Here is a 16,482-nt window from a genome sequence, read left to right as displayed (position 1 = left end):
AAATCAGGTCATCAAATCTGTTGCAAATATAGTGTATTACCCTTGACCTTTGTCCTCACAGGAAAGGTCAACCTGGAGAAGCCACTCCACCTGGTGATTGGCTCCGTCACCCCAACCTCTGTGCTGCTGTCCTGGGGAACCTTCCTGAAGACGCCCTACGAAGCAGGCAACATCATGAACGACTGTTTGGAAGACGGGTGAGTTATACCCTACCGCACCGCCAGCCAGGCATCTGGTTCCAGTTCCATGTTGCATTTTTCAGGCCAAAGCTTCCACAGAAACAGCCTCACTCAGCTCAAAATGGATGACAGGTGAACACAGTTACACACTGTTAAGGCATTCAGACTATCTGGTTTTCACAAAAGAGAAGGATCTAGTTGAAATCAGGTGCACACAGAGATCTGAATACCAGGCTGTTATTGCTAGCTATGTATAAAGATTACATACTGTATGAAGGCTTGACTAGATTTAAACTCATACCGTGCATTCAATGTACTGTGCCGTTGAACCTTGGAGGATTTATGACGCATAACAGTTATGTAGAGAAACGTTGAGGAAGTGTGCCATTTATTTTCTATGGAAAATGGAGCATGGGAATGGACCGAGGTCTTTTCCAACGCAGGTGTGTGCAGGAGTTGACTGAGAATACATGGACTGTACTGCTGGGACACAAACACACTTTTCCATCACTCGATTTATGCTCCACCTTAAATACATTCGAGAATTTCCCCCACTCCGTAAGTTGGAGGAGTCGTTGGAAATCTCGACCTAAGTTCCAGCTGAGAGTTCCCACTTCTATCTGGTGGCTTATTAAAAGCTAATATCAGTTCCTTCTGTTTACGGCTTGGCTACTGCCGGCAGCGCTACCCAGAAAGACAGTCCCTGAGGGCATGAAAAGGGATCGGTTGACACTGACGAGATGACCGGAGATACCGGAGCCAGAATTAACGATAGCTATGGTTCATCAGACCACAGCCGTAGAGCTGGAATAGCCACCCATACTGTATAATGTGGAGCACGCCTGCTGTGCTTTGTTGGTCGATGAGAAAAGAAGGCAGAATTTTCCAAAGGTTAGAGTTTGCCATAAAGATGCACAGCTACTGTACAAGAATCAGCATGTTGTTTACTGTGCCTTGTTTGTCCCTCCCATGCAGACACTACACCGTCCGCTACAGGGAGAGGAACAGGAAGTGGATCTACCAGACCTGCCCCACCAGCGACACTGTGATTGACAACCTGAAGCCCAACACCCCATATGAGTTTGGGGTCCGCTCCAACAAAGACGAACGCAGCGGAATCTGGAGCAAGCCTGTCATTCACAAAACCAACATGGGCGCAGGGTTGGGTAGGTTACTTTCTACATGTAATAGTTACTAGTTACCTCTCAACATTGTAATCAGTAATGCAACTTTTGAATTACCCAAACTCAGTAATGTAATCTAATTACTTTCAGTTTCTTTTGGATTACTTTCCCCTTAAGAAGCATTAGAAGAAGACAAAAACGATCCATCAAACACATTATTTGTGTCATCAAAGTGGTCTCTGACTTCTGGTCAGACTTGCTCAAGTGGAACAAATGTAAAAACTTACCGGCTTCTTTTCAATGCTGAATTGAATGCCATCGAGAAAACAGAAAGGTGTCATAATGTATTTATTTTTGAGCAAACATCCTTTCTGAATTTAAAAGTAATCCAAGAAGTAGTCATCTAGTTTTTAAAACGTATCTGTAATCTGATGACAATATTTCAGCTGGTAATGTAACTGATTACATTGACAGTTTATTTTTTTGGTAATCAGATTACATGTAATCAGTTACTTCCCAAACCTGCATGGGCGGTATGTACATCATACTTAGGAAAATGAAAATCAGAGAGTTCAGGCAGTACCTCCTCGTTTTATTTTTGAAGAAGTCTGTAAGAAATCTTTGTGGCTCAAGAACAAAGAATAAAACATCCATATCATGTGAGCCATTTTGTGCTTTATTGTTCCTACTTGCCAGACTTTCAAATGATGACCTACCAACACTCTCTTCTCAGAATAGCAGTTGTTTACATCTTCTTCATGTTTTGCAGACAAAAGCGTCCAGAAACCCTACAAGCACCGGACCCCTATTGTGAAGCCAGTGGTATGTGCTGTGTTTGTTGGCCATACAGCATAAGAACCTATGACCTACAGGACTCTCAGTCTCTGCATTAAATCGCTTCCACAGGCATACGTATTCTCACACTACAACTTTACCCTACCTCTCATTTTTCTATTTCCTGCTGTCACTGTGGAGGGAGAATACACAAAGGTGGTGAGAGAGGGTGAGAAGCAGAGCATAGCTGAGCTGTATAAGACCAGAGTAGAGTAGAAAAACTGCAGTCTGCTTCCCCTGACTGACCGCGGCACCCGGCCTGAGAGACTCTTTAACGTGGGTTTAAGAGGGTCACCCTCACAGCCCAGCTGTGACATGCAGAACATTGCAAATCAACACATGACACGCTCGCGCTGACATAGTCTTTCTGCCTACTCACAATCAATCAATCAATCAAATGTATTTATTTCTAAAGCCCTTTTTACATCAGCAGATGTCACAAAGTGCTATACAGAAACCCAGCCTAATCCTTTTTCCAATCGCTTTCATGGCGGCTATTTTAATTTTGTAGCTTACAGTGAGGGAAAAAGTATTTGATCCCCTGCTGATTTTGTACGTTTGCCCACTGACAAAGAAATTATCAGTCTATAATTTTAATGGTAGGTTTATTTGAACAGTGAGAGACAGAATAACAACAAAAAAATCCAGAAAAACGCATGTCAAAAATGTTATAAATTGATTTGCATATTAATGAGGGAAATAAGTATTTGACCCCTCTGCAAAACATGACTTAGTACTTGGTGGCAAAACACTTGTTGGCAATCACAGAGGTCAGACGTTTCTTGTAGTTGGCTACCAGGTTTGCACACATCTCAGGAGGGATTTTGTCCCACTCCTCTTTGCAGATTTTCTCCAAGTAATTAAGGTTTTGAGGCTGACGTTTGTCAACTCGAACTTTCAGCTCCCTCCACAGATTTTCTATGGGATTAAGGTCTGGACCACTCCAGGACCTTAATGTGCTTCTACTTGAGCCACTGCGTTGTTGCCTTAGCCGTGTGTTTGGGTCATTGTCATGCTGGAATACCCATCCACGACCCATTTTCAATGCCCTGGCTGAGGGAAGGAGGTTCTCACCCAAGATTTGACGGTACATGGCCCCGTCCATCGTCCCTTTGATGCGGTGAAGTTGTCCTGTCCCCTTAGCAGAAAAACACCCCCAAAGCATAATGTTTCCACCTCCATGTTTGACGGTGGGGATGGTGTTCTTGGGGTCAATGGCAGCATTCCTCCTCCTCCAAACATGGCGAGTTGAGTTGATGCCAAAGAGCTCCATTTTGGTCTCATCTGACCACAACACTTTCACCCAGTTGTCCTCTGAATCATTCAGATGTTCATTGGCAAACTTCAGACGGGCATGTATATGTGCTTTCTTGAGCAGGGGGACCTTGCGGGCGCTGCAGGATTTCAGTCCTTCACGGCGTAGTGTGTTACCAATTGTTTTCTTGGTGACTATGGTCCCAGCTGCCTTGAGATCATTGACAAGATTCTCCCGTGTAGTTCTGGGATGATTCCTCACCGTTCTCATGATCATTGCAACTCCACGAGGTGAGATCTTGCATGGAGCCCCAGGCCGAGGGAGATTGACAGTTCTTTTGTGTTTCTTCCATTTGAGAATAATCGCACCAACTGTTGTCACCTTCTCACCAAGCTGCTTGGCGATGGTCTTGTAGCCCATTCCAGCCTTGTGTAGGTCTACAATCTTGTCCCTGACATCCTTGGAGAGCTCTTTGGTCTTTGCCATGATGGAGAGTTTGGAATCTGATTGATTGATTGCTTCTGTGGACAGGTGTCTTTTATACAGGTAACAAACTGAGATTAGGAGCACTCCCTTTAAGAGTGTGCTCCTAATCTCAGCTCGTTACCTGTATAAAAGACACCTGGGAGCCAGAAATCTTTCTGATTGAGAGGGGGTCAAATACTTATTTCCCTCATTAAAATGCAAATCAATGTATAACATTTTTGACATGTATTTTTCTGGATTTTTTGTTGTTGTTATTCTGTCTCTCACTGTTCAAATAAACCTACCATTAAAATGATAGACTGATCATTTCTTTGTCAGTGGGCAAACGTACAAAATCAGCAGGGGATCAAATACTTTTTTCCCTCACTGTATATGCATGTGTGACTGTCATACGGCCCTTTACCGTGAGTGAGTGAGTGAGTGAGTGAGTGAGTGAGTGAGTGAGTGAGTGAGTGAGTGAGTGAGTGAGTGAGAGAGAGAGAGAGAGAGAGAGAGAGAGTGTGTGTGTGTCAGTTAGGCTAAATCAGGTACCAGTAAGTGAAGTGTAGACAGCAGATCATAAATGTTGTCTGGTGAAATGGCTTTTCCAGGCAGAAGTCAGGATTGATGTATTTGCCGTTAAGGGAGGTTGAAGGGCACGTTAGGTACGCTAGAAGTCTGAAGGGAGACCCTCAGTGATGTAGCACTCAAGGGGAGACAGCCCAAAGCACAACGCTATCCTCACCATAAAACGAAAACATGGCTTTAGCACGGGCAGCGTATTAGCGTTGACATATGAACTGTGGCTGTGGATCTGGTGGCAATAAAAACGTCCACCAACTGTAGATTGTTTTTGTTTCTCAGAAACCACCCATGTCCCGTGCACCTTTCCTACCTCGTCCAGGTAAGCCATTTCAGTGTAATCACTTGAAACCAGAACTTTTATATTGCATCCAAATGAAACAACGAGGAACACTACATGCCCATATGCATGTCCAGGCATGTCCATAAGCTTTATTCCAGTGTACAAGAATGTAGAGTATGTCATGATATTGTTCCAGGTGTGTAAGTCCAGACAGCTAAATGCTACTTACCCTTGTTACACCTGTTTTCTGAGGATATAACTGCATATTACACTGTTTTACACTGTTTTAATATGGTATAACGCCTATGTAAAGTGTTGGTTTACAGCATCACTACTTTAGACATAGGGAGTATGTTGCTGCTACTTGAAATCCTGCCTATCTCTTCTTGATTCTCTTTCTCCCCCAGCTATTCACAATAAGACTCAGCCTAGACTCTCTCTGACCAAAAACCACGGTTTCCCAGGAGCTCCCAAGACATCTTTTGGTGATTACTCTCTCTCTCATTCTAAAGCACTTAACTTTTCACGTTGTTTTTATTTTATTTATTGTTGCAAAAAACACTACTATTTTCACTGTCTTTAAATACCTTCTGTGGTCAAACACATTTCCTGCCCAACACCTTCGCTACCTTTGCACTTCGTTCCTATTCATACTTTATGAAACGTGATATTATTTTCTACAGCACCACCAGAGAGCCACCTGGAAGCTAGACCTGACCCCCGCTCCAATGAGCCTCAATGGCCACAGTTCCCACTGGGTAAACAGAGACTGACATTTTGAATCATATCAAGCTTTATTCGCAGTCAGTCATCGCTTGGCTATGTCCACTACGCTGCGGGGAGGGGTGGGGTGGACTGGGGTGGGGGGTGAGAACCGCAGCTGTTTGTTGTGATTGGCTGCATGCTGGCATGCCTTGAGTCCAATGAGAGGTAGAACGTCCCTGGATCGTGGAGATGGTGGTGGCACAGGATGGTGCCGCCACAGAGTTGGAAGTATGCGCGTAAGTTTCTGCCAGAGCAAATGCGAAGGCCACGCATGACAGTGATTTTGTTTTGCTTAGACCTCAGGCGCTGTGAGAGGATTGGCTGCTTGTTTTGCTCAGTTTCCCTCCATACTGTATCAGTCCAACTCTGCACTTTACCTTTCTCTCTCTCTTCCACTCTTTTTTTCTTTCACCCATAGCTCATCCATTGATCTATTCATCAATCCATTTTCTATTTTTCTGCTGTTTGTTCTTCCCATGTCTATCCCCACAACCTCTGTGACTCTCTCTCTCTCTACAGCAGTGTCCATCAAAATCCATAATTTCACATGTTTGTGTCCACACCATGACGTCTTGATCAGTCATCTCAATCATCTCTCTCCATGTTTCATCCCTGTCATCTCATTGGTTTACAGAGTTGTTGCACTTAAAGCCAGTGGCAATGCTGGGTTTAAACAGTCTGCATGACAACACTGCATGCAAAAAACGTGCTTGAATTTCCCATTAGGGAAAGGCAGCACAAAGTTGCTCTGTACCCCTTCTGTCCCTCTAAATACTCCTTCCAATTATATTTTCAAGACTTTCTGTGTGTATGTCAATGAGGTACAACTACATTATGTGACAAGTTAAATCAACCTGAATCCACTAAAAAGATAAATAACTACAATCTTATACAGTCAATGAAAGGCATTCAGAGACATTCATCTCAGAGCCAAAGAGATGGATTTGAATGCCTGTCTATGAACTGTTGATATTGACAGCAACAATTGGGCATCAAAATGTTCCATAAGGTATGTCCTTATGTGACTCCCCAGTTTCCAGTACCCATAATCAAAGTATACCTCCCTCTTCTCTCTCACCCAGATGGAGGAAACAGTATTAGAAATGCTTCCTCTCATCTCGTGGACCTCCCTCCTGTCCGCCCCCAACTCCTGCCCTCCAAAACCCCCAGTACCTCCTCTGCCACCCCTGTCCTTAACAACCCCTCTCCACACGGTGATAAGCAACAGGGAAAGACCCAACCCAGGGGACCTACTAGCGCCACAGAGAAGCCACATAACCCTTCCTCTGGTAATTTCCACCTTACAACTCTCTTTTACCTTCCCCTTCTTTTACAGAGTCTAAAGTCATGTTAAGGGCATCAGAGTATACTCTGGTACCCCTCAAATATAAGTTATCTAAAATGCCTAACTCTCTTCGGAGCAAACGCCTAGATGTTTACTGAAACCGAAAGACGTACTGGTATCTAAAGCTATTAGGGACATTTTCACTTTTTTATGAAGTGAGGCAGGAATCCTTTGCTTTCCTTTACCTCAATGGGTAGTCTTTGAGAGTGCTGCCCGAGTAACAGATAGGCAAGGAAGCTCTGTCTTGAATTTCTCTACAAACCACCGTAACCCAACTCTCCAGAAACAGATAAAACCATTTTTTCCCCACACAGCTCTCAGCGAATCACAGAAAGGAGCATCACTGCTAACCCCCGCCCTGGGCAGTGAGAAAGCCAATAATAACAACTTGGGTAACGATGACCTCATCGTATGAATGCCCTCACTGTGTTTTGCCTCAGCTGCTCTACGTACACTCCGCTGTCTGTCTGCTGCTCACTGTGTCACCATCATCTTAGACCACAGCTACAGTGTTGTTGTCCAGCTTTAATGTACACTCATTGGTCCACAGCTTCAGTGTTGTTGTCCAGCTTTAATGCACACTCATTGGTCCACAGCTTCAGTGTTGTTGTCCAGCTTTAATGCACACTCATTGGTCCACAGCTTCAGTGTTGTTATCGAGCTTTAATGCACACTCATTTGTCCACAGGTCATGATCAGGAGTTGGACTAAATGCCCGTTATTGCACCATCCACCACATTATCAACCACGTTATCTGCATTATCCATATCTGCATGGCATACACAATCTGACAGTCATGGTTACGCTACACTGCTGAGCCCCAGCAGCATTATGACTCTATTCCTCAAGATTGTGGAAGCTTTAGGATGGAAAATGCTTGAAAAATCCTATAGTAAATATTGTTTACGGCACAAAATTAATTAAAAATACACACAAAAATCATGCAACACTTATAACAACAAGGCTAACATGAGTTAAGAGCTCATGTTAGAGAACTACAGTAGATGCCTTCAATCAAACTACACTATTGAATGCTGCAGATCATTTGAGAGATCATTGACTGAATCATCCTCACTAACCCCACTATTCCACTCCTAAGGGCCGTGTCTCCCAGCACACCTGAATGGCACAACATCATTGTCTTTAACATTGAGACTACACATTATAACAGGTTCTACAATTGTTTTTGTGGTTTTCTAGGTCAAGGCAGCCAGAGAAATTTGAAACCCCTTGGCCCGGCCATCACACTGATAGCCAGGACCATGAAGTCTCCTGCTGCCACAAACCCTCTCTTTCCCTTCACTGATGGCTCAAGACAAGATACCCCCTCTTCTTCCTCATCCCCATCCTCATCCTCCTCCTCATCCCTTCTTCACAGGGCCAATAACTCATCACAGACCTCCGGGACACCAGGGGGTAATGGAATCTCTCTCCCTCCCCTTTTCCTTCCTTCCTTCCTTCTTCTCCTCCTCCTCCCCTTCTTCCTCCTCCTCCTACTCTTCCTGCTCCTCCTCTTCTTCCTCCTACTATGCAATATCCTTTATTTTTTTATATATTTTTTTAAAATCTCCCCTACCCCCACAAACCCTGTGTAACCAGTGTGCGTGCAGTACTTCCTCCAAACCAACCACAAATGTTGTCATATCTGGGCAGAAATTGAGATTAGGCAAAGATTGCAGAGTTGGTTTGGCATCAAGTGCCTAATTTCACCCTGCACAACATGTGGAGAGCGTGATCGGTCATGTTTTCGACGTAGCTTTTCATCTCCGCGGTCAAGATTTGTCATGGCTGTCCAATCTATCCATCTCTCGACTCTCGCACCATCTGAAGAAGTCACTGCTACTTTCAGCAAGATCTGTCAGATACGGTCAGCATGTCGTAGATTCTGGTTGCAGCACGGGTCAGCCATGTTAAGACAGCGCTTTCCACTGTCTTTGGGGAAACACGTTGTTCACTTGAGGCTGAAGTTCTAACAGGACTCTCCGCTGGTCCATCACATACTGTATAACACGCTACCTTTCCACACAAAATCACATATGTTTTTGTCCTGTCTTTTTTTCTCCTATTTATTTTCCTCCTCACAAGGACAGTTGGGAGATTCATCTCAAATCTGTTTCTTTCCTGAAGAATTAAGTCTGAGCTAACAATACTAGCCAATTCAGTGTTATTGTCCAGCTTTAATGCACACTCATTGGTCTACAGCTTCAATGTTGTTGTCCAGCTTTACTGCACACTCATTGGTCCACAGCTTCAGTGTTGTTGTTCAGCTTTAATGCACACTCATTGGTCCACAACTTCAGTGTTGTTGTCCAGCTTTAATGCACACTCATTGGTCCAGAGCTTCAGTGTTGTTGTCCAGCTTTAATGCACACTCATTGGTCCACAGCTTCAGTGTTGTTGTCCAGCTTTAATGCACACTCATTGGTCCACAGCTTCAGTGTTGTTGTCCAGCTTTAATGCACACTCATTGGTCCACAGCTTCAGTGTTGTTGTCCAGCTTTAATGCACACTCATTGGTCCACAGCTTCAGTGTTGTTGTCCAGCTTTAATGCACACTCATTGGTCCACAGCTTCAGTGTTGTTGTCGAGCTTTAATGCACACTCATTTGTCCACAGGTCATGATCAGGAGTTGGACTAAATGCCCGTTATTGCACCATCCACCACATTATCAACCACATTATCTGCATTATCCATATCTGCATGGCATACACAATCTGACAGTCATGGTTACGCTGCACTGCTGAGCCCCAGCAGCATTATGACTCTATTCCTCAAGATTGTGGAAGCTTTAGGATGAAAAATGCTTGAAAAATCCTATAGTAAATATTGTTTACGGCACAAAATTAATAAAAAATACACACAAAAATCATGCAACACTTATAACAACAAGGCTAACATGAGTTACGAGCTCATGTTAGGGAACTACAGTAGATACCTTCAACCAAACTACACTATTGAATGCTGCAGATCATTTGAGAGATCATTGACTGAATCATCCTCACTAACCCCACTATTCCACTCCTAAGGCCCGTGGCTCCCAGCACACCTGAATGGCACAACATCATTGTCTTTAACATTGAGACTACACATTGTAACAGGTTCTACAATTGTTTTTGTGGTTTTCTAGGTCAAGGCAGCCAGAGAAATTTGAAACCCCATGGCCCGGCCATCACACTGATAGGCAGGACCATGAAGTCTCCTGCTGCCAGAAACCCTCTCTTTCCCTTCACTGATGGCTCAAGACAAGATACCCCATCCTCCTCCTCTTCCTCTTCCTCATCCCTTCTTCGTAGGGCTAATAACTCATCACAGACCTCCGGGACACCAGGGGGTAATGGAATCTCTCTCTCCCCTTTTCTTCTCCTCCCCTTCCTCCTCCTCTTCCTCATCTTCCTCCTCCTACTATGTCATCTCCTTGTGGTTTTCTTGAAATCCCCTCTACCCCCACAAACCCTGTGTAACCAGTGTGCGTGCAGTACTTCCTCCAAACCAACCACAAATGTTGTCATATCTGGGCAGAGATTGAGGTCAGGCAAAGATTGCAGAGTTGGTTTGGCATCAAGTGCCTAATTTCACCCTGCACAACATGTGGAGAGCGTGATCGGTCATGCTTCGACGTAGCTTGTCATCTTCGCGGTCAAGATTTGTCATGGCTGTCCAATCTATCCATCTCTCGACTCTCGCACCATCTGAAGAAGTCACTGCTACTTTTAGAAAGATCTGTCAGATACGGTCAGCATGTCGTAGATTCTGGTTGCAGCACGGGTCAGCCATGTTAAGACAGCGCTTTCCACTGTCTTTGGGGAAACACGTTGTTCACTTAAGACTGAAGCGCTGACAGGACTCTCCGCTGGTCCATCACCTCCTTTTCCTATTTATTTTCCTCCTCACAAGGCCTGTTGGGAGATTCATCTTTAATCAGTTTTTTTCCTGAAGAATTAAGTCTGAGCTAACAATACTAGCTGCTTTTTCCATAACAGTCACTCTTCTTCTCCACAGCCAATGGTAAGCATCACAAAGGAACCGGCCTTCCCAAACCAGTCGTTTGGAACAGACTGAGAATGGGTAAAAAGAGCTGATATTTCTCCTCTGTGTCTCTCATCCATTAACCCATACAGTTTGTTGGCGTTGTGGCGGCGTCATCAACCAATAGCGGTGTCCTTCACCCATTCATTTTGTTTGTCAATAATGTGTCTGTCTCTCCATCCATCCATCCATCCATCCATCTGTTCATCAGCCCGTCAGTCTGTCTATCCATGCGTTGCCATCTGTCCAAGGGTCTTTGTGTTCTTGGTTTTAATGCAAGCTTCTGCAGATTCAATGCTGTTGCAGGCTTCAAAAGCTTATGATAACGAGTAGTCAAAGGGGTATTAAGTAATCACTGCTCTTTTTAGGGAGGTAAGCCTGTGTTAGTACCCATTTGTGGTGGTGGGGAAACTCAGTCCATGTTTACCAAGCAGAAACTGAAGCAGTTTCAGAGGCCTTCAAAGATCAGGCTCTTTGGATGCCGAGCTACATAACCAATGCTGTTTCTCTGTCACAAACTGGAAGTCAAATCAATGTTGAGCTGCAGAAATGTCTCTCTTTAGGAGTTCCAAGGTTTTTTCCACTACTTATGGTTGGGGTTCACCCTGTGCATGATTGTATGCATGTCAGTCCTGTACTGTCCTCATTGAGCATGAGATGTGGTTGGGTTGTCTATCATCATCATTCACTGTATGTTTGTGCTCTGTTTCATGTTATGGTCAATTGGTTGTGTCTTTACTGATAATGCAAAACAGTGGAATACTCAAGGAGGATTCTTTGAAAGATCTTAATTGATATGTTCAGATATCATCGATGTCTTCAAGTGTCTGGACACGCCACATTCCGCTCAAAGATACAATAGGTTTGGGAATAGGTTTTAATCGTAATACTTTTCCTGCAGCAAACACAAACAACTCGCTGTTGGAGGACATAAACCCTGATGTTTTGGGCCGTTCAGGCTTCTCTTCCATTGAGGACCAGTTCTATGGTAAAATGGCATGAATCCAGTCTTATCTGCACCCAGCGCAAAGCTAGCCCTGGCCACGCTGACACACGCTAGCTTCCATCGCCATCATTTCCGCCCAGACTGCATGAGTCGGCCATGTTGGATGTAAAATATGTCTTGTTTTGATCAAAACACTGGTCAACCATCATTAAGAATTCGACCAAAGGCTTCAGCCAAGCCTTTGGAAAATACTTTCCTTTTTTGGAAAGTATGACGTCTGAGGGTCATTAGCTTATTTTTAAGAACCTTATTTTTGGCGTGTTTCTCACCAAGCTTTGCACTTTCTCTTACCACATGTTAAGAAATAAAGTGTTCTATAATAGCCCTGCCGCCGTGTAATGAACTTGACGTTTTGTTTGGAGGGCGGCTCAAATGTTATTTTAATCTATTTTCCTGGGTAGGTTCCACATGCTTCTGGCTTGATTGCAAGTATTGACTTAAGAAGAACAATAATCTTCACAGGCTAGTGCATCACTGTGGAGGTGCCAGTGTTTAGAGTACCCATCATGCAATCAGGAGAGCATGGCATCAGCTTTTCATCAGCTACAGGAATTCAATATTTGCTTTTGGTTACAGATTTGTGTTTGTATGAACTAGACTTAGTGGACTAATATTTTTGCATGAGAAGACAGGTCACAGTGCAAAGGCAGAAAAAGTCAGCAGTCAATGTTGATTGTGTTTGGTGGCTTGTCACTTGATCATGCAGTCACCTATGATCAAGCTTCACTGCATGTTCTGTACCCTGTGAAACAATTGTAATCTTGATCTATGCTGGTTCCATGTGGCTAGAAAAATGCAATGTTTTAAGATTACATAGAACACTGTCATTGCAGAGAAATATCTATTCTTACTCCGATTTCAGTAGACTCAGTTTTAGACATGTACAACTTATGCTATCCTGAATGACAGCATGAAAAAAGACTGGGAAAGCTTTTCTTTTTAAGTAGAACCATGTTTTCTAGAAACTGTAGAGTTGGATAAAGCAGTGTTAACTGCAAACGGGTAGTATTTCAAACATGGATATTTACATGTAATTGATGGAAAGTAATGGACCCATATTGTTTTATATTACCAGCTAAAATGTTTCAGAGCTACACCAGCTTTTATGTACTGGGGCTTTGCATTTAGCATATTTTCTTATGGATTAGGAACAATTCCTTGATTGTGAAGAATTTGGCCTCAATGCAACAGAGCGCTAATTGGCAACAGGTTAAGCATTTCGCTCTGGGTAACTTTCAGAACATGTGTAAAACCTCAAGGAATTACAAAGGATTGTTCATGTTTTAAGGTTCATTGGGCGTAGGGTATGGGGTTTTACCATCCGTTTATTTATACAGTCCATATAGAGTTCCTCCCAGGCATAAAGATGCCAAAATAATTTTCCAAAGATCATGGTCATCAGTATGATGTGCTATCTAGAACCTAAAAGGGTTCTTCTGCTGTCCTCATAGGAGAACCCTTTTTGGTTCCAGGTGTAACCCTATTGGGTTCCATGTAGAACCCTTTACACAAAGGGTTCTACATGGAACTCAAAAGGGTTATAAATGGAACTCAAAAGAGTTCTACCTGGAAGCAAAAAGGGTTCTCCTATGGGGACAGCAGAATAACCCTTTTTGGAAATCTTTTCTCTAATCCTGCTGTAGGATTTTCTCTAGATATTGCCGATTGTGTCAACAATGGTCAAGGTATTTGGGTTATTCTACAAGTGGCGGTGAAAGAGTGTTCCACTGTTTTTCATTTAAGATGACCTCTTCAAGGCAAATAACACCATCAGAGAGACAAAGGAATGGTTATCGCAGAAATTGTCATGTTTAGTGATTATGTGATTGACTGTTGTTTCCTTTGATTTCTATTTTTCAGGATCTCGTCCGTCCATTCCTGTCAACAAAAAGACCAACCTGGTTGGCAAACCTGGTGATATGAGTAAGGTTTAGTTGGTTGTAATAATAACACATAATTGAACATTGAGCAGTTTTCTATACATCTTCCACTGCCTGAAATAGGGGTGTACACACCAGTTCCAAAACTCCATTATAAACCAGCTGTTAGTGAAAGAGTATTTTGTCATCATGAAGTTTGTCATTTGGCTGAGCTTATGTTTACAACCTCGAAAGGCACTTTTCCTATAAGCAAATATAGAAATATTGAGAAAGCCAAGAAAAACGACAAACTTTTTTTTTGTAAACAACGTGCTTTGCCAAACTCTGTTCTCTACAGACAAGCTGAATGTCTTGAAGCAAACGGACAAGGCCTCCATTTTGAATAAGTTCCCATCAGTGACGGCTAAACCTGCCAAGCAAGACCGCAGACACACAACAACGACTGCACCATCAGTCAACGGTATAACTGATCACAATTCAGACCTAAATTATGTCTTAAGAAGACCTACATTACTGGTGCCCCATGTGTGGAGCTCTAAAGCATATCCTTGTCCTTTCTCATCCTCTCACAGACATCTGGTTTGAAACCTGGGAGAACTCCTCATTATTCAGCTCCCTACCCGCCTCTGACGTGGACGCATTGGGAAAGAAACGTTTCGTTGGTAAGTAAAAAACCCTTCTTGTAACTATCATGTACTTCTATTGTCCCTGGCAGAAAATACTAAGTTACTAAATGGTTGTTTTGAACCAGTAGCGCAGGGATCCTTTAAATGTGATCTCTCTTCCCTAAGCACCCCATGTAGTCTACAAGACGGACAAGAAACCAGACGAGCCTTGTTCCATCACCACCTCTCTCAGCTACTTCCCAGAGGAGGAGGGCGGGGAGACAAACGTGACAGCCCCGCCCAAGTCTCCGCCCTCCAACCTCACCGTGGTAACGGTGGAGGGATGCCCCTCCTTCATCATTCTAGACTGGGAAAAGACCGACAACGACACCACAGGTGGGGAGAGTGGGACACTGTGTACTCCAACTACAATGCAAAAGTTTGGGGAAATGTAGAAATATAATTGTTTTTCAAAGAAAAGCAACAACATAAGTCCATTAAAATAACATCAACATCAGAAATACAGTGTACAGTAGACATTGTTAATGTTGTAAATGACTATTGTAGCTGGAAACGGCAGATTTCTTTATGGAATATCTACATAGGCGTACAGAGGCCCATTATCAGCAACCATCACTCCTGTGTTCCAATGGCACATTGTGTTAGCTAATCCAAGTTTATCATTTTAAAAGGCTAATTGATCATTAGAAAATCCTTTTGCAATTATGTTAGCACAGCTGAAAACTGTTGTCCTGATAAATAAAGCAAGAGCAAGAGGACAGGTACATTAGAGTGTCTAGTTTGAGAAGGCCAGCATCCCGGAGTCGCCTCTTCACTGTTGACGTTGAGACTGGTGTTTTGCAGGTACTATTTAATGAAGCTGCCAGTTGAGGACTTGTGAGGCGTCTGTTTCTCAAACTAGACACTAATGTACTTGTCCTCTTACTCAGTTGTGCACCGGGGCCTCCCACTCCTCTTTCTATTCTGGTTAGATCCAGTTTGCGCTGTTCTGTGAAGGGAGTAGTACACAGCGTTGTACGAGATCTTCCGTTTCTTGGCAATTTCTCGCATGGAATAGCCTTCATTTCTCAGAACAAGAATAGACTGACGAGTTTCAGAAGAAAGTTCTTTGTTTCTGGCCATTTTGAGCCTGTAATTGAACCCACAAATGCTGATGCTCCAGATACTCAACTAGTCTAAAGACCAGTGTTATTGATTCTTTAATCAGGACAACAGTTTTCAGCTGTGCTAGCATAATTGCAAAAGGGTTTTCTTATGATCAATTAGCTAATCTAAGTTTATCATTTTACAAGGCTAACACAACGTGCCATTTGAACACAGGAGTGATGGTTGCTGATAATGGGCCTCTGTACGCCAATGTAGATATTCCATAAAACAATCTGCCATTTCCAGCTACAATAGTCATTTACAACATTAACAATGTCTACACTGTATTTCTGATCAATTTGATGTTAATATAATGGTAAAAAAAAATTGCTTTTCTTTGAAAAACAAGGACATTTCTAAGTGACCCCAAACTTTTTCATGGTAGTGTACATTGGAAAGTGTGACTCTGAAAATTGGGATACTTGGTGAATTCTTGAATTCAACAGTGATTTCCTGGTTGTTGTGTAGAATATGAGGTCATCTCCACGACGAAGGGACCAGATGGTACTCAGGTCTCCATCCTGACCACCAACCAGACTCACACTGCAGTGGAGAACCTCAAACCCGAGAGCAGGTATATAACATAACATCTTTGTGCCTGTGTTTCAGATTGATACAACACATGCAACACACCTCTATGCTCTCTCTCAGTCCTCAGACGGTAGCTTTTTTCAAAGCTTTGAAAAAGTATGAAAATGCATGCACTCGCTACCGTAAGTCTGCTAAATAACTAAAAGGTAAATGTTCGTGAAACTCAAACTTTCTGGAAATAATACAGCATTTGAATTATTCATTGTATTATTACTACTTTTGTCAGAAGGATTAGCTAGCTAGCTAGCTATGTCTGGTTAAGATCAGGACCTGCACTTCTCTCTGGCGTAGTTGGAGAAGAAAGGTTCTTCACGTGTGGAGAGCAGAGGAGGGCCGCCACGCTCCCTAGGTTTTTAATGAAGTCTGAATATGGG

General features: G+C 43.1%; 1 protein-coding gene across 10 annotated transcripts in view; it reads left to right on the top strand.

The window, feature by feature from the left end:
• Positions 1-16,482, top strand: part of LOC106574775 (target of Nesh-SH3) — a 32,739-nt gene that overhangs the window by 12,038 nt on the left and 4,219 nt on the right. Inside the window, exons 4-20 of one of the 10 annotated variants that reach the window (XM_014150827.3) lie at positions 62-197; positions 1,155-1,345; positions 2,073-2,125; positions 4,722-4,761; positions 5,130-5,207; positions 5,406-5,480; positions 6,570-6,776; positions 7,147-7,224; positions 8,033-8,248; positions 9,961-10,164; positions 10,833-10,898; positions 11,761-11,847; positions 13,726-13,788; positions 14,083-14,205; positions 14,318-14,407; positions 14,537-14,746; positions 15,986-16,091. In XM_014150827.3, the coding sequence (XP_014006302.2) occupies positions 62-197; positions 1,155-1,345; positions 2,073-2,125; positions 4,722-4,761; positions 5,130-5,207; positions 5,406-5,480; positions 6,570-6,776; positions 7,147-7,224; positions 8,033-8,248; positions 9,961-10,164; positions 10,833-10,898; positions 11,761-11,847; positions 13,726-13,788; positions 14,083-14,205; positions 14,318-14,407; positions 14,537-14,746; positions 15,986-16,091 (2,023 nt within the window). The remainder of the gene's footprint in view (positions 1-61; positions 198-1,154; positions 1,346-2,072; positions 2,126-4,721; positions 4,762-5,129; positions 5,208-5,405; positions 5,481-6,569; positions 6,777-7,146; positions 7,225-8,032; positions 8,249-9,960; positions 10,165-10,832; positions 10,899-11,760; positions 11,848-13,725; positions 13,789-14,082; positions 14,206-14,317; positions 14,408-14,536; positions 14,747-15,985; positions 16,092-16,482) is intronic. The other 9 variants (XM_045697976.2, XM_014150831.3, XM_014150832.3 and 6 more) reach the window with 9 other exon arrangements.

The sequence above is a fragment of the Salmo salar genome, chromosome 16 (genome assembly GCF_965601325.2).
Source record: "Salmo salar chromosome 16, fSalSal1, whole genome shotgun sequence".
Classification (NCBI taxonomy): Eukaryota; Metazoa; Chordata; class Actinopteri; order Salmoniformes; family Salmonidae; genus Salmo; species Salmo salar.
The sequence above is the reverse complement of the archived record's forward strand: the minus strand, read 5'-3'. Positions and strand labels throughout refer to the sequence as shown.